This window comes from Parathielavia appendiculata (genome assembly GCF_033297405.1).
Source record: "Parathielavia appendiculata strain CBS 731.68 unplaced genomic scaffold N657scaffold_13, whole genome shotgun sequence".
NCBI lineage: Eukaryota > Fungi > Ascomycota > Sordariomycetes > Sordariales > Chaetomiaceae > Parathielavia > Parathielavia appendiculata.
The window spans coordinates 153,871-174,025 of NW_026944232.1; the positions used below are offsets into that span (position 1 = coordinate 153,871).

The 20,155-nt window shown below is 55.9% G+C and overlaps 9 protein-coding genes across 9 annotated transcripts; 6 read left to right on the plus strand and 3 right to left on the minus strand.

Annotated features, from left to right (window-relative positions):
• Nucleotides 1-438: 438 nt before the first annotated feature.
• N657DRAFT_601702 (cytochrome P450) lies at nucleotides 439-2,527 on the plus strand. The gene is made up of 3 exons (XM_062790109.1): nucleotides 439-874; nucleotides 942-1,159; nucleotides 1,221-2,527. The coding sequence occupies exons 1-3, from the start codon at nucleotides 694-696 to the stop codon at nucleotides 2,496-2,498; spliced, it is 1,677 nt and encodes a 558-aa protein (XP_062644765.1). The 5' UTR covers nucleotides 439-693; the 3' UTR covers nucleotides 2,499-2,527.
• A 1,395-nt stretch (nucleotides 2,528-3,922) lies between these two features.
• On the plus strand, nucleotides 3,923-4,582 carry N657DRAFT_578671 (uncharacterized protein; the record flags this gene model as incomplete). The annotated part of the gene is made up of 1 exon (XM_062789335.1): nucleotides 3,923-4,582. One exon carries the CDS (start codon nucleotides 3,923-3,925, stop codon nucleotides 4,580-4,582), a length of 660 nt encoding a protein of 219 aa, XP_062644766.1.
• A 206-nt stretch (nucleotides 4,583-4,788) lies between these two features.
• On the minus strand, nucleotides 4,789-5,836 carry N657DRAFT_648365 (uncharacterized protein). Its single transcript, XM_062793501.1, has 3 exons — nucleotides 5,386-5,836; nucleotides 5,084-5,313; nucleotides 4,789-5,004 (listed from the first exon to the last, which is right to left on the minus strand). Exons 1-3 carry the CDS (start codon nucleotides 5,810-5,812, stop codon nucleotides 4,861-4,863), a joined length of 801 nt encoding a protein of 266 aa, XP_062644767.1. The 5' UTR covers nucleotides 5,813-5,836; the 3' UTR covers nucleotides 4,789-4,860.
• A 184-nt stretch (nucleotides 5,837-6,020) lies between these two features.
• On the plus strand, nucleotides 6,021-8,208 carry N657DRAFT_648367 (uncharacterized protein). The gene has a single exon (XM_062793502.1). The coding sequence runs from the start codon at nucleotides 6,118-6,120 to the stop codon at nucleotides 7,882-7,884; it is 1,767 nt and encodes a 588-aa protein (XP_062644768.1). The 5' UTR covers nucleotides 6,021-6,117; the 3' UTR covers nucleotides 7,885-8,208.
• On the minus strand, nucleotides 8,203-9,793 carry N657DRAFT_658033 (SET domain-containing protein; the record flags this gene model as incomplete). The annotated part of the gene is made up of 2 exons (XM_062794853.1): nucleotides 8,203-9,584; nucleotides 9,649-9,793. The coding sequence occupies 2 exons, from the start codon at nucleotides 9,791-9,793 to the stop codon at nucleotides 8,203-8,205; spliced, it is 1,527 nt and encodes a 508-aa protein (XP_062644769.1).
• Nucleotides 9,794-11,222: 1,429 nt separating this feature from the next.
• On the plus strand, nucleotides 11,223-13,725 carry N657DRAFT_133167 (sulfate transporter 4.1). Its single transcript, XM_062785880.1, has 2 exons — nucleotides 11,223-11,626; nucleotides 11,694-13,725. Exons 1-2 carry the CDS (start codon nucleotides 11,305-11,307, stop codon nucleotides 13,469-13,471), a joined length of 2,100 nt encoding a protein of 699 aa, XP_062644770.1. The 5' UTR covers nucleotides 11,223-11,304; the 3' UTR covers nucleotides 13,472-13,725.
• Nucleotides 13,726-13,796: 71 nt separating this feature from the next.
• Nucleotides 13,797-15,554, plus strand: N657DRAFT_648372 (uncharacterized protein). Its single transcript, XM_062793503.1, has 5 exons — nucleotides 13,797-13,894; nucleotides 13,951-14,708; nucleotides 14,775-15,167; nucleotides 15,242-15,374; nucleotides 15,426-15,554. The coding sequence occupies exons 2-5, from the start codon at nucleotides 14,069-14,071 to the stop codon at nucleotides 15,502-15,504; spliced, it is 1,245 nt and encodes a 414-aa protein (XP_062644771.1). The 5' UTR covers nucleotides 13,797-13,894; nucleotides 13,951-14,068; the 3' UTR covers nucleotides 15,505-15,554.
• A 925-nt stretch (nucleotides 15,555-16,479) lies between these two features.
• On the minus strand, nucleotides 16,480-17,926 carry N657DRAFT_648373 (glutathione S-transferase). Its single transcript, XM_062793504.1, has 2 exons — nucleotides 17,075-17,926; nucleotides 16,480-16,980 (listed from the first exon to the last, which is right to left on the minus strand). Exons 1-2 carry the CDS (start codon nucleotides 17,672-17,674, stop codon nucleotides 16,783-16,785), a joined length of 798 nt encoding a protein of 265 aa, XP_062644772.1. The 5' UTR covers nucleotides 17,675-17,926; the 3' UTR covers nucleotides 16,480-16,782.
• Nucleotides 17,927-18,795: 869 nt separating this feature from the next.
• Nucleotides 18,796-20,016, plus strand: N657DRAFT_624013 (aflatoxin B1 aldehyde reductase member 2). The gene is made up of 3 exons (XM_062790704.1): nucleotides 18,796-18,863; nucleotides 18,937-19,563; nucleotides 19,645-20,016. Exons 1-3 carry the CDS (start codon nucleotides 18,813-18,815, stop codon nucleotides 19,948-19,950), a joined length of 984 nt encoding a protein of 327 aa, XP_062644773.1. The 5' UTR covers nucleotides 18,796-18,812; the 3' UTR covers nucleotides 19,951-20,016.
• The last annotated feature ends 139 nt before the right edge of the window (nucleotides 20,017-20,155 follow it).

The following is a 20,155-nucleotide window of genomic DNA, read 5'->3' on the forward strand; positions in this document are numbered from 1 at the left end:
TGTGGGACGTTCGCATGTCTGGGACGTTCGCTTATCATGTACGTTATACTTTTTACTTTATTCTTTGATCTTTCTATTTTGTCTTAAATTTTATATATTTTTCTTTTTATTGTGTTTCTTATCTACTCTTTTCTTAGTATTTAATTCATTAGATTCGTGACCTCGGTTTTTTTTTCTTTTTATCCTCGTATTCTTGGATAATGGCAACTCAGGGTTGAGCTGTAACTATTTGTTTATCGGAATATGGGTGTAAGAGGAGTGTATTTAGCCGGAAATAACGCGTCTAGATACACCCCCCGCACTTTCGCTAGATGTGCTCCGTACGAATACTCCGTACCGGAAGGTACAATCCCATTGGCATGATGCCATGTAGCAGTCCAGCCTCTGATCAAGGTAGAGCGGCTGTAGCCAAGCGTAATTATTTCAAAATGGAATACAGCTACTGCAAGCCCGTCCCATGTACCATCTGTGGCCACTGAGCTGTTTGCACCGTGCTTGGCAGGATTTGTTGTCTCCACTGCAGACGATAACATTGCGGGATAACCTTCCTTCGACTCGCCCCTTGTCTTTGGCAGGAGACGAAAGTTCCTCCATCCCATAACAGATAGGAATGAAAAACTCAAGATTGGACCAGAAGAGCAAGATCCGCATTATCCACTTCCATATTTCTATAACCTCTATGGGTCAAACACCATGATTGCAAACCTCGTCCTGCTGGCTCTCCCGCTGGTGGCCACTTATTTGCTCACAACATTATGGCACCGCCGGTTCAGACAGTTTGCGAATTTCCCCCAGCTTAAGCCATCCTTTCTCTGGGGGCATCTGAAAGTTATTCATGAGTACACCCTGAGGGGGCCGCCTAGGATTCACCATGGTATGATGGCCAGGAAAGACCCGCAGGCTGCGTTGAGGCAGACAACTGACTCTCTGCCCACTAATAGATACCGTCTTCGCCGAGATGGCCAAGGAATTGGGAAACCCGCCACTCATGTTCTGTGATCTCCGTCCCGCCAGCTACCCGATGGTCGTGGTGACCAGCCACGAGGTGGCCGAGCAAATCTCACGAGTCTCGAAATTGTTCCCCTGGAGCACGCCCAAGTCCCCCACGCTGGGCGACCTGGTGCAGTTGATTGGGCCCGAGTCCATCTTGGTGAGGAAGGCAAGCGTTCCCTCACACCTGCGTCTCATGCTCTCCAGCGGTTGTTAACGGCTGCTTTTAGAATGAGGACTGGAAGCAGCTTAGAAAACGCTTTAACCCCGGGTTTGCGCCGCAGCATCTCATGACGCTTCTGCCCTGCATTCTGGACAAGACGGACATATTCATCAAGCATCTCGACCGCTATGCTAACTTGGGCGATGAGTTCCCCCTGCTCAAGCTCACCATCAACCTCACCTTCGACATCATCGGGGCCATCACCATGAACGTCGATTTCAACGCGCAGCACTCCGAGTCGTCGAACCAGGGCGAGTTCATCCGGCTGTACGACCAGCTGGTCAGCCTATACAGAGGGGATGAGAACCTACCGTGGTGGATGTACCCGAGGCGCGAGTGGCACCGGCATCGCCTTAGCGGCAAAATCGACAGACAGCTCGAGGCCATGATTCAGGCGCACGCTGAGCAGCAACAGCAGCAGCAGAACGGCAAAGCCAAACCCCGCGACGTCCTGAGTCTCAGCCTGCAGGGTGGCGACCAACTCACAGCCAGGCTTCTAGCCGAGACCCGGGACCAGCTCAAAACCTTCCTCTTCGCCGGCCACGACACGACCGGCATCCTGCTGGCCTGGCTCTTCTACGAGCTGTCCCGCTCGCCACATGTACTCCAGGCGGTACGCGACGAGCTCGACGAACTCTTCGGCCCGGACCCGGACCCGGCGGCCGTGCGGGAGAAGCTGCTGGCTCCTAACGGGGACGAACTTATCCAGCGCATGACGTACACCACGGCCGTCATCAAAGAAATTCTTCGACTGTACCCCCCTGCGGGTACCGCGCGAATGTCTCCTCCAAATTCCGGGTGCACGGTGCGCACGCCTGACGGGCAGAGCTTCTGCCTGGACGGAGCCATCATCTACAACTGCGCAACCATCATACAGCGGGACAGGACCGTGTTCGGCGACACGGCAAACGACTTTGTCCCCGAGCGCTGGCTGGGTGACAAGGCGGGCATCATGAGCGCGGGCGCGCAGGACGAGGACGTAGAGCCTCGCGGCGGCGACGCTGGCGACAGAAAGTCAATCCCGCCCGGAGCATGGCGGCCATTCGAACGCGGCCCGCGCAACTGCATCGGGCAGGACCTTGCTACCATCGAGGTTCGGGTAATTGTGGCGGTTGTGGCGAGGGCCTTCGACTTTGTCAAGGTTGGCCTGGGAGAGCTTGACCTCGATGAGAAAGGCCAGCCCGTTGTGAACGAAAAGGGGCAGTACAGGACCAAGTCCGAGATGTACAATGTAAGTGGTCCGGGTGAAGAGGCAGCCCGTGTGAAGAGGAGCAGTGGATGCTGACTGTGTGTCCAAGATTGCTCAGGTGACGGCCAAGGTACGTCAAATCCGCGCTCTCTTTTGTTTCTTTTGAGATGTCTTGGGAGTGACGGGAGTCACCCTGTCCCCAAAGCGGCGCCTTTGCTCCCGAATTACTCCTCACACTTGTTAGAATGTATGACTAATTGTTAAACAGCCGGTTGATTCGATGCGGATGAAGGTGAGGCGGCGGCCATTGACGTACTGACTGGGCGAGAGGTCTCGAATGGCCGGGGAAACCGACTGGGTCGCCCCGACACGCTGTTGCACCACCGGGAAAACAGACAGCCTGCTGTACCTGATAGGCAGGGGGTCCACAAGCTCCGTTAGGATGCGGGTGTTGGGACTTGTTCCGCGTGTCGGGTGCGTGCTTTCTGTCGGGTGGCGACGCGGGATCAAGCATTCCAAAGAAAGGAAAGAAAAGGTTGGTCGAGCTGACATGAGGATGTTGTCTGAGAGCGGACCCTGAAGATCAATTAGGATCAATTCAATTCCCGTCATCTGTTAAAAGAAGCTTGAAGTTGCGGTTTTCTGCAGATGGTCGTGAACCCGTGGGCATTCAGACTCCCGGTCGTGAAAAAGCTCCTTTTTGCGCTGTGACGTCACTGTCGGACCAGCCGCTGCACCTGCCAAAGTCACGGTCAAAGTGGGATGCTGCAGATGCAAGGGCGCAGTGGCAGGCGCTATTGACCCAGCTCCTGCACCAGCGCACATCGGTTAGCCTCGCAATCCCCACCCCAGTTTTTCGGTCTACTTGAGACTCCCCAAGTTCTTCGACCCCAAAAACTCACCACCATCCTCGCCCTTCAACGGCCGGAACTGGAGGCCCCACTCGCGGCGCCCGAACAGGGCCCGCGTCGATACCACTCCCAACCAGCTATAAAATTACGAGACCAATTCGCCATCAAGCAGTTATTTCACCAAGGGAGAACGGCGACAACAAGCTGCTAGCGGTTTAGGGCAGTCTCGTCTTCTTTCGAAATCCCAGGAACCCCGAATCTCAACCATGGCGGTCGACGAACACTTTGGAATCGTGCTCTCACAGCTCCCCCACATCAACCTCGATGCCCACTCCGAGCCCGCTCAGAACAAGCCCACGATGAAAGCCGGTGGTTCCAATTCCGCCATCTCTGTATTAGTGTCGGAGCTGCCATCTCCACCATTGTCGCCCAGCCAGGAAGACGCTGCCGCGAATGTGGTAGAAGCAATCTCGGGTGCAGAACCCGAACCCGGCTTGCCCACGCGAGCGGCACCCGGCACATTCCCATACTTCCCCTTACTTCCGGCCGAGCTCCGTCTCAATATATGGTGAGTGTTTTCCAATTGCGTCGACGGTACATACGGCCAGCTGCCCGAACGGGTAGGCTCAAGGATGATCCGCGAACAAGGCCTGACCGGCAACCAGGCACATGTCATTTCTCCCTCGAACCGTCGAGCTCCACACACGCCGCGCTCACTACGCCAATGACGACGAACGCGGTGCGACTCCGAAATGGCAGTCACAATCCCGTAACCCGGCCGCGTTGTCCGTCAACGTCGAGGCCCGCGCCGCCGCCCTCGAGTTCTACACCGTCACGCTACCGCTGCAAAACAGTTACCGGGTTCTGTACCTGAACCTGGAGCACGACACGGTGGTCCTGCTGGGGGACCTGCATTACACGCGCCTGACGAAGCTGCTCGACTGGTTCCGCATGAAGGACAGGCCGACGTCCGGGCGGCCGCGGCACAGCGATGTCGCCGGTGGCGCCGGCAAGGAAAAGGGGCTTAGGAAGCTGGCCATGAGCGTGGCGCTATGGGCGCACGAGGTCGGTGCCGCGACGCTCAAGGCTTTTGCGCGCACTGTGTTTGCCGATATGGACGAGTTCACCCTGTTTATGTATCCGGATCGCCTGCCGCCGCCCGAGTGGACGGGAGGAGTTTGTATGTTGGAGGAAGCCGACGCCGACGCCGACTACTACCGGCGCTTTATCATCGGGAGAGGCAGGCAATTTCGCGTGGGGAATGGCTGGATGGTTGTCGGCCAGCAGCCCATGAAGGTCGCCGAGATATCTTTTGAGGGCGGATGGTGACGGTCGTGTACTCTGGACAGGCAGGGTGTGTTGTTGTCGTGTCGTCTTCTTGCCTTCGGCGTTCGCTCCTGGGTTTCATAGCATGGCATGCGTGGCTGTGGGTTTTGGCATTGTGTAGTAATGTTAGCACATGTATCCTATAATGACAGCACCGCGAATTCACCATGATCGGCGTTAATGGCACAGCGGTTTCGGACCCGGGGAACCCGGCCTGCCTCTCTATTGCCCCGTGATATGGTACAGAGTTATACACGTCTATTACCGCGCCGCAGTTGTCATTATGCGCCCAGCCTCCTGAGGATCTTTTCCCGAACCACCTGTTGGGCCACTTCGGCGCCATGTTGCAAGGATATAGCACCGATGATGGCGAAGAGGGCGGTGTTGAGCACAACCGTCATACCGGAGGCATCGAGGTTCTCGGGCTGGTAAATGGGAGAAGCCAGGTTAGCCGCCACAATGCCCGCTGCGTGCTTGCCAGTAGGTACCCCCGAGATCACATACCATTCTTGGCTTCCACCTGACCACTTCTGGCAGGCCAACATCAACGGCCAGTTTGGCCAGCTTCTCCTTGGAAACGACGTCTATCGGTTGCCTCGTGTTAAGCTTGTCAATGTTGGCGAGCGCGCTGTGCTGGAAAGGCTCGCGGCCGAACGGGTCCCGGGGAGGATCTCGCGCCGTCACCGGTGCGACTATGATGTGCCGTGTGGTCTCGAGAGAAACGATCAGGCGCCCTGTCCAGAATTACAGTCAGATCAGGTTGCCCGCACTCCCGATGGATAATGTCTGGGCGTTTGGGATCGCACCAAAGTAGGCCAGCCTTGTGTTGAATCCTCGCCGCCCCTGATCAAAGCTCTTGTGTGTGATGGCCAGCCACTTGATCTCGTCCGGCAGCATCCTGTCCCCCTTGGACCCCAGGAGGCGGTTGTACATGGCATCGAGCTTCGCCGGATCCTCGTTGTTGTGCCAGACGGTCCGGCTGCGGTCCTTGACGACGTTGATGGAGAAGCCCGGTCCCTTCATGCGCTCTGGCGTGTACGACCACCGTGGCCGAACCTGCTGCTCGGTGGCCGACTCGACGGCCTCGGCGGCCTCGGAGTTGCGTGCTAACGAAGTCGACAGTTGCCGGACCGGCTGCCCGAGCCTGCACGCGACCGATTGCGCCGAGGCATTGTATCTCCGCAGCGCCTTGCACGTCGCCGAGGCGACTGAGCGAGATGGGTGGAGCGTCATGGGGCCGAAGTGCAGAAAAATCGATGCCGTGGCGTGTTTAGGGAGTGTCTTGTACGTCCGCAATTCAAGTCAATGTTCGGTTCTTGATTTTTCGTGACGGGCTCTCAAGGTGCCAAGCCTTCCGGTCTTGGCGTGACCCACTATCGCCGAGCCGAACTTTCAAGTGATGCCCCACTGCATCCATTTCCAAGCTCAAGCTCCACCATCTCTTCAATTTACTTGTCGCGATTCGCAAACGCGTTTCCTCTCGATCACGGAGCTGTCCCAATTGTCCGCACATAGCTTACTCTCGCTCAGTTATCGCCATGTCGTCTTCCAAATCATCTAGTCCTAAACACGCCGTAAACAACAACACCGCATCTGGCAGCGCCAATTGCCTCCGCGACCGACTTGCAGCAATTCTCCCCCAGGGCCACAAGTTCGGAATCCACCACATCTCGACGCCTCCAACACGAACCGAGCCCCTCTGCGCAGCCCCACCAGGTCAACGGCCGGACAAGACTTACAGGGAAAATCATTTTCTCGCCGTCTCGATTTACCCTCGGGAGGGGACGGCTCCGTCCTTGAAACGAGCGTCGCCCGGTGCAGAACCCGCCAAGGAGGCGGACACCAGGAAACCGGCATTGGTTTTCGCAATTGAGGTTCTCATATTTACCACAGCCTACCAGACCACCCTCTTCGTCTCCAAAGCCGACTCGACCGGCTACCTCCATCTACTCAACCTTCCGAAGGGCGCCCCATCGCTCATACGCCGGGTGTGCGCGACATTCCTCGCGTACCTTCTCGACCACCGCCGGCGCAACCACGTCCAATCGATCGTCAATCTGTTTGCTCGCGCACAAGCACAATACCTGTTCCCCGGGAGTGTCCGCAACAAGGGGAAACACGTCTTGGACGATAGAGGCCTTGTTCGCTGGTGGTGCAAGACCCTGAACCCGCTTATGGAGGGGCTGAGCAGGGAGCCATGGGCCAGCACCAAGGCTTACCTGCTTGTGCCTGGGCTGGAAGAGGGGGAATCACGGGCCTTCATACCGCGGACAACAGCGAGCCTGGCGAATTGGGTCGTCGGTCATCCCCTCGAACGCATCTCCCACTACACTGGCGAGTTTGACTGGGTTCCTCCACGATGTCTCATCCCTAGCTATCCAGACGATCCGAAATCGCGATTCCGTGACGAGCTCGACGAGGAAATTTCCAAACGCAAGCGGGACATTGGAGCTTGGAAGAGCGTCAAGTCGCTGGAGCAGTTTTGGGATATGATGGCCTTCCGTCAGGAGTGCTCCAGCGGCCGCATGACCGGATTCGTGTGGCTGGTTTTCGATTCCAACCAGCCATCCTCAAGCTCGGCAGCCCCTCCAGCAACCGACCTTGCGACCCCCAGCACCTCTTTTAGCTCCTCTTTGCCTTCGTCCATGCCTGCAACTCCGCCTCGACGTCGCGGCGACATCTCATCCTATACGCCCCGATCAACCCCCGTCAAGGCTGCTGCTGCACCGCCATCACCGCCACCCAAAGTCTCCAGAAAGAAAGCAAAGAAGAAGCTGTCGGGCCCCGTCGTGCCGCGCGCGCCAAAGGTCAAGACACATGCGCGCAGTTACCTCGTCGACCGACCCACCGCAACGGCATACTATTACTGGCCACCAGAGGGGCGCGGAGACAAGATGGTGGACGAAGCAGCATACAAGCGCATTGTCGAGTTGCTTCTCCACTTGGACTTTTCGACCATCGACAAGGCCATTGGCAGTTCTCGGCGATGGCTCGACGAAGCCGGCATGGGTGAGGGGGCGGAAGGGGGTACCGTCGGCCGGGCAATCATTTCCGACTCGCTGGGAGTCAGCGGGCCCCCGCCCAGTGCCACTGGCAGCAGCGTGATAAACCTGACTGGGCTGATCAGGAGGAAGAAGGCGTCCGAGTCGTCCGACACCGGTGCAACTCACAACCAGAACTCGCCGTTAAAGGTTTTGAATGGACTCCCTGCCGAGCCACAACAGGTAAATATTCTTGGCGCCAATCTGGTGCGGAAGAAGAAGGATGTCGCAGGTTTAGATAGCGCGGGAACTTCGAGTAGGTGATATCCAGGCCGGCCGGTGGTGCCAAGCATGGTTCGTCGATGTTTCCTCGAGCCGCTCATGGGTTCTCAGATCGCGATCACCGGCTTCTACACGAAAACAGACGTACCTTATGGAGGGTGACAGGGCACACTTTGGATACCACCCCTTTCGGGTCATACCCTGCCATCAACGGCCGAAAACCAAAGCGACGTCGATTGGGTTCTGATACAGGGTATTCCTCTTGGGTTCGTACAAGTGCGATGAACTATGCGCGCCTAGCTGACTGATTATTTACCGATGGATACAAGCGCGGTGTCAATGCAAATAACATCACAATGTTCAAACCCGCCGCCTCTTGGCAGTTGGGCCATCGTCCCCTTGCGCCCTCTTTTCTGAAGCCAGGTTGTTCCGTAGCTCGTCCATTTGCCTCCTGACCCACGCCTGGGCCTCCCGCAGGACCTGTTTCTCGCCTCTCCTAACCCATACCGCCATTTGCTGCCGGCGAGTCAGCTGCCCTGCCCGGATGATGTGCTCGTCCTCCTCAAGCGACGTGGCGTATTGACGCTCCCTGGCTTGCAAAGCCCCGAGTACGGCCTGCAGATAAAGATTCTTCCGCATGTCCCCATCTGACAATGCCAGGACGGCTAGGTTGGCATTGCAAACCTTCTTGATCGACTTGAGAAACGCTTTGAACTGCTCGCCCAGCTCGTCCGGCAAGCCAGCGAAGACGGTGTCGGTGCCGAGTCTTCCCTCTGAGTCCGGGTCGTCGCTGGCGCGCTCCAGCACAAAGCTCTCCTCGAACGCATCGTCCGCCAGGGTGAGCTTCCTCGCTTTCTCCCAATCTGAGGGGGCCACGGAACCCCCCGCGGCGCGCTGCCTCAGCTCTGCCTCGACGAGGTCCCACGGCAGCTCGACCACGTCGTACCGGCTGTGATGCGGCGTCACGTAGCCGTACCGACGCAGGAGCTCGCCGTTGGGGAGCGGGCCGTAGTAGTTAAAGATCTCCTCGCCGGCCTTGATGCGGCGCAAGGCCGTAGCCGTCAGTGCGTCCTCGCCGTGGTTGATGTGCGCGTTGAACTCGGCGTCGGCGTTGAGGATGTCGGCCATCGGGACCATGCCCAGCATCGTCTTGCCCTCTCTGTCCTCAACCCACTCGTCGTCGGCTTCTTCGTCGGCTTGCTTGATTTCGGGATCATCAGACTCTAGATCGAAGGCGTAGGCCATGATGGTACTGCCCATGCGGTGGGCCAGGGCGAGCAGCTGAGCGTCGTCGAGGGTTTGGCTGCTGCTACCAGGCGGGAAGAAGACCTGCTCGTGAGCTCGCACGACGGGGATGATCTTGGTCTTGATCATCCGGTCCGCCTCGTCCTTGCCGACCTTGGCGACCAGGGCGCTGGCCTGGAATTCGGACAGCTCGGCGGGTGACCAGAACATGGGCGTGTCAAATACGGTGGGCAACACGTCCAGATACGGTTTCCAGCGTGAGGACTCGCCCTGGAGGTACTCGTAGAGCATGGCCAGGATGAGCAGCGTCCAAGAGTCTTGCTGTGCGCCAGAGCCATCGTCGTCGTCATCTCCAGAGTCAGGCTGCCCAGCATCGTCGTTGTCCAGGCCAAAAACGTGGGGGATCTTGTCTCTGAGCTGCGAGGTTGCTGCACAGATGATGGCGTTCCGAGGAATGGTGAAGAGAACAGTGTCGGGCTCGACATCGGCTAGGGCCACTGAACATGGGAAAGTCAGCATCGGGTATTAGTACGGTTTCTTTATGAGATGTCTCTCACTGACCAATTCCTCGACCAGCATTCTGTGCCCTCAGGTCCTCGACGGCAATCAAGTCAGAGCGGAAAGTCGCCCCAGGAAGAGCTTGAAACCACTCGACAAAGCTGCGAGTGCGCTCAGCGAATCTAGAGCCGTCAATGTCGACTTCCATTTTCAGAAGTACCTGTGAATAAGAAAACACCTATAAGATAGACAAGCTGCGATTTTTGCACACCACTATATTTTGAGTGATAAAGAGGTTAACTCAGTTCAAGCAAGAGCTTGTAATTCCCTTTGAAGAGATTTTTGTTGGCTTGCATTCACCCTACCCTAACCCTTGGTAGTTCTTGTATTTATACTGTTCCTTTTTGCCTCGATGATTTCTTCTTTAGTTCCCTTTCTTCCTTCCCTTCTCCTTTTGCTTTCATTTCATTTCACGCTTCAAGTCTATCTTTACTTTCTTTCCCTTCTTAATTTTTCACCTCGTATCTTTCGGTATATGAGTGGGATCATGGCTCCTCAGCTAAGTGCAGCCCTTGGTCGCCAACACATTCAAATCTGTTGTTGGACCTCCTGCTGGCTTACAACCCACCGAAACCAACCAACACACACATTCATCCGCCCCGCGAGGCGTAACCAACAAACAGTATGCACTAACTAGATGACTGGACTTTTCATCGACACTAAGCATACCTCGCGACGAGCATTCTTTATACTGGATGTGCAATCGAAGGCCGCTTCTTATCTTCCAGCTGGTTCCACCAATGAAAGTTGTGCAAGCAAATCCAAACAGAGCTGGACAACCCAGACCAGAACTAAGGGGGGCCTAACTTGATGTCGGCCATGCAAGACGAGTAAGTCTTCTACCAATATTGTCACTTCCACTCGACTTCGGAGACAGGTGTTCGCTCGATAAGGAGGACTTCAAGTTAGTAGTCAAACACCAAGTTAGATATCTTGACCATGGCAGACCAAAACTATCAACAGGTACTTATTTACGGCCGGCCCAGAATCGCGGTGAGCGGAGAGCTAAAGGACTCCGTAAGACGAGATGATCCGACAGTCTTAGACAAAGTGGAAGTCCCCCGCTCCAAACATACGTTACTAACTTTCCTTTTCCTAACCGCTGCATTCCCGATTATGAATCAGGTCAAATGTGCGTCACTTGGGATGCAGGATCGGTCCCGCACAATGGCTTGCTTCTGCCTATCAGAGGTTGGGGCTGAGTAAGAACCCTCCTCCTCCCGCGCCCCTGACTCGACCTAGACCTGTTCAAGCAATGCCCTCATCCAGGTCGAGGAACTTGTTTTCAGCCAACGCTATAATAACGGCGTTTCACAATGCCTCCCGTCCGCTACACTCTTCGAGTGACAACGGAGAGGATAGGCGCAAGAAATACGAGCGCCAAGTCCGGGACAACTTCCTGTCACCCAGATACCAATGAAAGGAGGTAAGGGTAACTTGGTTCTTCAATTATGAAAAGCTGGCCCTCCCGAACCCTCGCCGTGTACTAGCGCAGCGGCAGGACTCACAGTGCGCTGAATGCGATTACAAGACCGCCCAGCAGCGTGGGTGCCCCCGGCTGTTTTCTACACCCGTCAGTTTATCCCATTCTGTCTCAAGACGCAGTTGATGTCCACTAGTTGAGGTCCGGTCCGCCTTTATCTTCCCCCACCCCTCACGATGGAGCGATTCAAAAAGGCCAGGGAAGCGCTTGCAACAGACTATACCTGGAACCGTGTGGGACGGTTTGCCGTCACTGGCGCCAGGGCCCTGCCTAAAGCTTCGGTGGAATATGTGGCAGAAAAGTTCCCCATTTTCCAATGGATTCCGCTATACGACCCCCGCTGGCTGGTCAACGACATGGTGGCGGGCCTGACCGTTGGTCTTATGCTCATCCCCCAAGGGTTGAGTTATGCTCGTATTGCTACGGTTCCTGTCCAGTATGGCCTGATGTCGAGCTGGCTTCCCTCGGCCATCTACGCCATCATGGGCACGACGAAGGGTAAGTACGAGGGCGCCGATGGATCGACATTGAATGGGAAGCTGACATCTTTGTTTGTATTGTGAAGATGTGTCCACGGGTCCGACATCCCTGATATCCATCTTGTCGGCCCAGGTCATCGAGGCAGTCGGGGAGGAGAGCGGGTCTCCCTCCGAGATTGCCTCGGCCATCGCCATGATGGTCGGCATCTACAGCCTTGTCACAGGGCTTCTGAAGCTCGGGTTCCTTTTGCAATTCATCTCGCTTCCGACCCTTACGGGCTTCATCTCTGCCGTTGCCATCACCATCATCCTCAACCAGCTCGACTCGCTTCTAGGCGAACCCAGCCTGGGCGACGGAACAGCAACACAAATCCACGAGGTCTTCCAGCGACTGCCGCAGGCCAACGGGTGGGCCTGTCTCGTCGGTTTCTCCAGCCTCCTGCTCCTGACCCTGCTCAACCAGGCCGGAAAGCGGTGGGGAAAGGAAAATAAGATTATCTGGTTTGCCTCGATTACTCGCGCCTTCATCACCCTTGTGCTTTTCACCGGGGTCGGATATGCCGTCAACAATCCACGCGGTAGCTCAGACAAATTCCTGTTCGGGGTCGCCGAGGTCCACGGCAACGGCCAAGAGCCCCCGAGCATCCCCAAAGCCGAGTTGCTGTCCAAGGTGGCAACCCAGAGCATCATAATCTTTGTCGGAAGTGGAATCGAGCACACGGGAATCGCGTATGGGTTCGGAGTCGAAAACAACTACGTCCCGGACCAAAGCCAGGAACTGACATTCCTCGGCGTGGCCAACATTGCCAACAGCTTCTTCCATGCCATCGGTGTAGGAGGGGCCATGTCGCGGACGGCCGTGAACTCGGCCTGCCTGGTCAGGTCGCCCCTTTCCGGCTTCGTCACGACGGCTGTGGTGCTGGTCTCCATCTTCAAGCTGGTCGGTACCCTCTACTGGATACCGAATGCGACATTGGCCGCCATCGTTATCAACGCTGTGTTCCCCTTGATATCACCACCCGCCGTCTTCTATCGATACTGGAGGGCGTCGCTCGCCGACTTTGTGTCATCCATGATCGCGATGTGGGTGTCCTTGTTTGTGTCGACGGAGATTGGCATTGCGAGTTCGGTAGGCTTCAACGTTGCCTATGTCTTGCTGCGACAGGTGTTTGCGCGGGTTTCCACTTTCAACTGCCAGTCCGAACTCGAGGCTGTGCTCGACGACGCCCGCAAGCTGCCGTCGTCCGTCCCCAGCGACACGCGAATATTCCAGCTCAACGATGTCATTTTCCTGAACGCATACCGTGTGAAAACCAGCGTCATTGAAGCCATCAAGACTCACCACGCACCGATCTTTTTCAGCGCCGAGGGCCAGGAAGCCGAGCGGAGCTGGTCCGTCTCGCGGGAGGAACGCCTGGCCAAGCTCCGCCGCCGCGCGGGGATCCATGCGTCGTCCTCGTTGCCGCCCATTCAGCTCGTTGTGCTGGACTTTGGCCGGACCAACCACATCGACACGACCGCTTGCACCCACCTCAAGGTGCTTCTCTCGGAAATCAGAGCATACGGGGGGTCTGAGGTCTTGGTCCGGTTTGCAGGCATGTCCGACTATGTCCGGCAGCGGTTTGAGCGAGCTGGCTGGAACATGATCTGTGATGGCGACGAGACAGGCGAGGAAGGACTGGATGAGGGACAGGGAGTCAGGGCGTGCTGCAATGTTTGGCATGCGGTAACCGACCCAAAGCGACGAGGAAGCCTGAGAATTGTCGCGGGCGGCGAGGAGGAGCCCAAGGATCAGTTGTTGGCGAAACACAACGAGTCGAGTACACCGCCTACTCCAGTGGACATTGGAGACAGGCCGAGGTGAGAAACCTGAAGATAGACTTGGCGTCGCAATCGAACCAGCCCCTCTGCATCCAGGCAGTCCCGCAAGCCCAACTTCGTGCACAGGCCTGAGATGTCGCGTGCTTTTGCCGTATGGAAACTTTGCAGGAACCTACGGAGCCAGCCGTGCCGACCCGACCAGCAGTCCCTTGAACCAGTCGCATCAGACCTAGGCCCAACTGGAGATAGTGAGAGCTTGTGTCAGACGCCGATTCGTGGCAGGTTGGACCAGAGGTGCGTCACCTGCAGGGCGACTCAAGCCCGACAGTTTAGGAAAGTACGCTCAATCCGGATTTTGCTTGGAGCTGCCGGCCAACCTCGCAAGTGTGTCGTGTCTTGGACTCTTGGCTGATTGGACCGATGACCAACCCGAGTCGCAGATGATCATCATGATCATGTGGAGCACGTCAGTCACCCACTCAGCATCTTGTGCTTGGAAACTTAACATCGACATAAATCCAGGTTATAGCCCAGTGGAGTTTAACGTGCCACAAGTGTCTCGGTTCCGGCATGGGAAGAGGACAGTCACATCGACGCCGATAAACCTGAAGCTTACAAACACCGATCGACCCCCGGCAGCATGTCGTTCGGCCGCAGTGACTCCGTGATGTCGGCTCAGTCAGCCAGGTTGGAGCAGCAAACGCGGCTGCATGGCCACTTCAGCGACACAGAGAGCTCTCTTGCCAGCGTCTCGTCTACCAACCAGGCCCAGGCATCGCGCAAGGAGCACAAGATCACATCTCTGCTCTCCTACCTCGGCTCCAAAAACCCCCTCCCAGCACCTATCAGCGCCGACGACGTGGTCTGGCTAATGGATAATGTCGCATTCCGGGACCGGGCAGGAAACTGGGTGGCCGAGTTTGTCGGCTGCGCCTTCGACCATCGTCCGTCGCCCATGGTGGTGGACATCGTCGGGGACATCGCAGAGAAAGTCGGACTGTCAAGGGACGACCGAGAGGAGGGGGCCATCGAGCGGCGAATCGGCCCCTTTGTCATGGAAATCTTGCCAGGTAGGCAGCTCAAGGTCAACTTCGACCGCAAGACCCAGCTGAAGCTCGGCCCGGGCGGTCGAAACGGCATCAGCAGCGATGTGAAGAGAGTTCCCAAGGCCCCTGGCGGATCTGTGGTGACGTCGACGGCGAATGTCCCAAAGGGAGTAGTCGGCATGCTCGAGATGCAAACGTTCTACGCCGAGCCGGAGGGCTGGGCCGTGATCTCGGGTATGGCTCCTGCATCCTCTCAGTCCGGCTTGCAATTTTTCTCTGATTGACCGATGCCCTGCGCAGACATCGACGACACCATCAAGATCACACAAACCAGTGACCCGGTTGGCATCCTGAAGTCGACATTCGTGAGTGAGCCGACGCCAGTTCCGGGCATGTCCGAACTTTACGCGCAAATCCGGGAGCTGGTAACACCATCCGCGCCCTTCTTCTACCTCTCGGCTTCGCCATACAACCTGTATCCATTCCTCCGCAGATTCAGGGACCAGCACTATCCGTTCGGCCAATTGATACTGCGAGATTCAAGTTGGCAAACCATATCTGGCCTTCTCTCCAACCTCACACTGGGGACCGAGGCGTATAAGACGGACAGGATCAGCAAGGTGCACAGCTGGCTGCCGAAAAGGAGACTGATACTCATCGGCGACTCAACACAGAGTGACCCCGAAGCATATGGTAAGCAACCTCAGCAGCCGTGCCCTTGAACGATGCTCAATGAATCCAGTCTGACAAAAAAACAACATCGACAGGTAATGCTTGTAGGGCGTTCCAAGGGTGGATTAAGTTGGTCCTGATAAGAAAGGTTACCGACATTGCTGCAATTGGGATCCAGGAGAAGAATGAGCCCCAGAGGTTTGAAAAGGCCTTTGACCAAGTTCCCCGGTAAGTTCGTCCTACCAAGCCAGCACAGGCTCGTGCTAATACTGCGTACAGGGAGATCTGGCATGTATTTGAGGACCCCAGGGAATGCTGGCACTTAGTGGAGCAGGCTATAGCAAAGCACAGCGAGTGAATGTTTCAAGAATAGTATTTATATAGGAATGCAAAGCTCGAGTATACACCCCAGAACAAGTATCTAAACTTGCTCATCTCATTTGGCAACAAGAACCTTGAAAGTATTATCCCGCCCTATAGCCAGCCATCCCAACCTCTCGGAATGGGGGACCCATGGCGGCGGCACCTTCCTATCCCTGTCCTGATAATGCTGGGGCCTCGGCTCCCCTGATTCTCATTCACATCGCATACCCCTTCGCTGCCAAAACCCCCATCCCTTTCGCGGCTGACCCCGCATGCTTTTCGCCCTCCTCTCGGTTGATTTAGCGACATTCTTTCTATGGGGATAAAACTTGACGTCCTTGATTGAGCACATGATGAAACTGGAACTGGGACTCGACTTGAAGAAAGGAATCGAAATCGGAATCGAGTCTGAGATTACTGTCTAAGAATGGAGTTTGAAGCTGAAAGTTTCTACCGTAGTCCGGGAATCAAGTTTGAAAATCGAAATCAAAACCGAGTCCGAGAGTCGGTCTGAGAATCGGCTTTGAGAACCGAGGTTGAAAATGTAACGGTCCCAGGAGTATATTGCAACTAGCTGGTGACGACTCTACGAGTTTGCCTCGAATGGAGAGAGAAGAAGAAAAGAGAGAACTAGATGACAGGAAGAGAGGGCAGCTCTTATATGCTCCGGAACACACAGACACTGCCTGCCTCAGGATGACGTTATCATGATACCACGGCCGAGGGTTGCCGAGGCCATCATGGGCTCAGCCCATCACAGAAAAGTAGGCAACTCGATAACAGCGCGAGTGGTTTCTGAAAACACAGTCGAGGGTTCTTGTCCAGATGAGGTTGATTACGAAGGGTGACTGCCTGTTAGGTCTAACTAGTGTTTCGTGAAGAGATTTAGTACGGTAGGCGATAGAGGGATTCCTGACTTCACCCTTGGATGTCTTACACTTGGATGTCGTCCTGTATCAGGTAAGAAGTAATTATTTGGCCACCAGCACTTCTTCAGTGCCTTCAAGCAGCTCCTTTCCCGTGAATCTAGCTGGGTGTCACTCGCGAGGCATGACCGCAGTTGACGTCCCTCCAGCTTCGTCTGGAGCACCGTATCCAAAAATCATCTCACAAGTCAAACGATTCACAAAGTGTTGTGGAGTATTTTCGCAGTTCATTTGCGGAAAGAGGCAAGATGTTGACAATGGTGATCATCGCCTCGTTGATTGACCAGACAACTCAGACCACTGGCTTTCCCCTGACCTAAAAAGAACATCCCCCCAGACCGTGGACATTAGGGTTCAATATCAAGCTCTTCGTAGTACCTGTATATTCCATTCGAGTATCTCTGTCGGCGCGGCGAATCCAGGTATGCTCTGATCCTCGGGCGCTCCGCAACAGCCTTGTGCAGCGCAAAGACCTTGGTGTGCTTTCCCTCTCTCTCCAGCTTCGCCATGGCCTTGGGGAACATAAACTTCACGCCATCCACACACTGGTTGTAAAACGGGTGCTGTTAGATTGGGCACGCCTTCGATGGGTATCAGGGGGGCCTGGGGCGAGGTGAGTGTCGGCAAAGTGCAACGTACCTGGAAAAGCACCAAGTCTGCATAAGATAACGCCGAACCGTAAAGCCAAGGTCCAGACCCGCTCGACTTGGAACCCAGAACTCGCTCAAAGTAGGACATGAACTTGGGCAGCCGGTTCTTGACATAGTCCTCAGACTTCCGCTTGCTCTCCTCTTTCTGGTCCTCGTAGTACAACCCAGTCGCAACCGGGTGGTGACAATCGTGAGGTTCGTTGCTTAAACCGTCTAGGGCCGTCAAGGCTAGCGCATTCACCCTGTACACGCCGTTGGGGTCCTTGTCGGCGTCGGGGACAAGACCAAGACGAGTCCCCAGATACTGCAGAATGTTCGATGTTTGACTTATAACCAAGTCGCCGTGTTCCAGAATGGGAGGCGCCAAGGGCGGGGAATTGATGCCGTCGTCGGGAACCTTGCCTTTGACGAAGCCGAGCACTTCATTGATGCCATCCTCGGTAAAGGCAGTGTCTGTGTACTGGGCGCCCGCCTCTTCGAGGACAAGCCGGATGTGCTCGCCGCGACCGGGGATGCCGGGCCAGTAAATGAGATGATAGGGCTCATCCTTGGACGACTGTTGCCGAGTAGCTGGTGCTCCGGATGCCATGGTCGGACGCGGAATTTGAGTGGTTCGTGACGGGAGACTAGCGGCTGCTGATGTGTTTGGCAAAGGAGTGACTGGGAGCAAGGTGAGCGGGGTAGTTTGGGGGTGAGCTGTTAGGTGACGTCAAGTCACCCAAAGTAACTTCAAGTAAGTGTAGGTACCACGGTAGGGATCTGCTAAACTAAGTCAAGAGGCAACAGGTGGCGTGAGAAAAGGGGAGAGAGTAGAGGGCTTGTACGAGTTGATGGTTGAACGTCAACGAATCGGATGTAGTTAGCGTGCCAAGGCCCTTTAGGCTTCGCGCCTCCGGGCGAAATAAATTCCATCCATCCATCCCAAGGACCTCCACAGTTAGCGAGCCCGCGGGAGACATGAACTAATTGCATGTAGCCGAGGTGTCGTCTGCCCGATGCTGCTTTCAACACGCTGGATCCAGGCTTCCATTAGTCTCGAGACAATCAATCCTGCCTACCATCATAACTAGCGGGTCAGAATGGCGAGCTCGCGCCCAAGCGCGGATACCTCCAATTTCCGTTTCTTCACTCGCGGCCTCCCTCGCGCTGCTTTGTGAGCGCCGGACGAGTGTAGAAATATGGATGCTTCCGCAACGGCTCGTTGGTGGAGCGGGGGTGTTGACGGCTCGGCCCCGGCTTGTTTCGGGCTTCGCAAGATTCCGATCTGCTGAACATGGTCTAATGTATTAAAAATCAATAAGGTAGCCTCTGTGGGATTTGATGTCAGATGTCCTCTACCATTGCTAGGCTGGCTTCCGGCAGGCATAGCACTAAAACCGTGTGCACATGCCTTAATAGGTAGGAGCATGTCTTGGCGTGGTGGACTGCCAGGGCATTGTCGAGGGTTCCACCAGATGAACAACTAACAACATGATGAAGAATACGATTGATAATTCCATGTTAGCGTCAGTACCTTATGCACTTTTCCAATTGAAGTAAGAGCACATCTTGGTAGCGTGCGAGGGAGTTCGAGGGCTTTAAGTATATAAGGTAAATGGGAGACCTGTCAAACTAGTACAATCCTTCCTTGTCCTCGCCGACTCTATCTCACACCAGCTCTGGGCCGAATCAAGTTACTCTTGGAAATACTCTTCAAATCATACCCCGACTCTCAGCTCTTCTCCAAGATGGCAACCACTGAGAGAAAGCCTCTGAACTTGGTTCTCGGAGCCGGAAACGTGAGTCTTAGAGATATCCCACCCTTCCATTCCGTCAATCCAAGGCATACGCCGTGGAGCTCACACAAGCCAGGTCGGCGACACTTCCATCGACCCTCTGGCCCGCTTTGATACGCCAGGTCAGGTGAATGGCTTCCTAAACGCCTTCCTGGAGCGCGGCTACACACAGCTCGACACGGCCAGGGGGTATTCGCCCAGTGCGCCAGGAACCTCAGAGCCCCGACTCGGGGCGGTCGCTGCGGGGGCCCGGTTTACCATCGATACCAAGGTCCTGTCTCGGGAACCCGGCAGCCACACCAAGGCCAAGATCCTCGAGGAGATTGACGCGTCCCTCGAGGCGCTGCAGATCAAGCAGATCAACATTGAATACCTGCACGCGCCGGACCGGGCCACGCCGTTCGAGGAGGCGTGCGAGGCCATGGACCAGGCCCACCGGGAAGGCAAGATCAAGAAATGGGGCCTCTCCAACTACACGGCCGAGGAGGTCCAGAAGTTCCTCGACATCTGCGAGGCACGAGGCTGGGTCAAGCCCAGCGTCTACCAGGGCCACTATAACGCCATCGTGCGCAGCGGCGAGAAGCACCTCTTCCCTCTCCTGCGCGAGCACGGTCTCGCTTTTTACGCCTATAGCCCCGCGGCGAGCGGCTTTTTTGCCGGCAACTACAGAAATCCAGTCGTGGGCGGGCGGTTCGACCAGTCGGTATGTTACCCTTGCCGCAACCTTCCAACAGAGACAAAGTGGTTCGTTCCCTTCCCATCTGACATGTCAATCCTTCACCAGCACTTTGTGGGCGACCTCTACAGGGAGTACTACGTCAAATCCGCCATCACGGCGGCCACCGACAGGGCGGTCGAGGTGGCGACCCGGCACGGCATCGGCGGGCATGCGGCCGCGCTCCGCTGGACGGCGCACCACAGCATCCTGAGCGCCGACCACGGCGACTCCATCATCGTGGGTGCCAGCAGCGTGGAGCAGCTGAAGTCCAACCTCGACATGATCGAGCAGGGCCCGCTGCCGCACGAGGTTGTCTCTGCCATCGAGGCAATCCACGCCGAAATCGGGGATGAGGTGTCGTACCATTTGTAGGGTAGTGCCTGGACAGGGTGGGGATTAGACCATTAGAGATTCCGGCGTAGGATCGACTACGGAAAGCCGATAGGCACAAAATGAACATAGCTACTTCAGAACTACCGTGCTTACTACATTTACGCCCTCAATGCTCAATAATTCAATACTTTACTATTATTATTCCTACACCGCTGTGCCCTTGGGCTTGCCGGACCTTCAACAA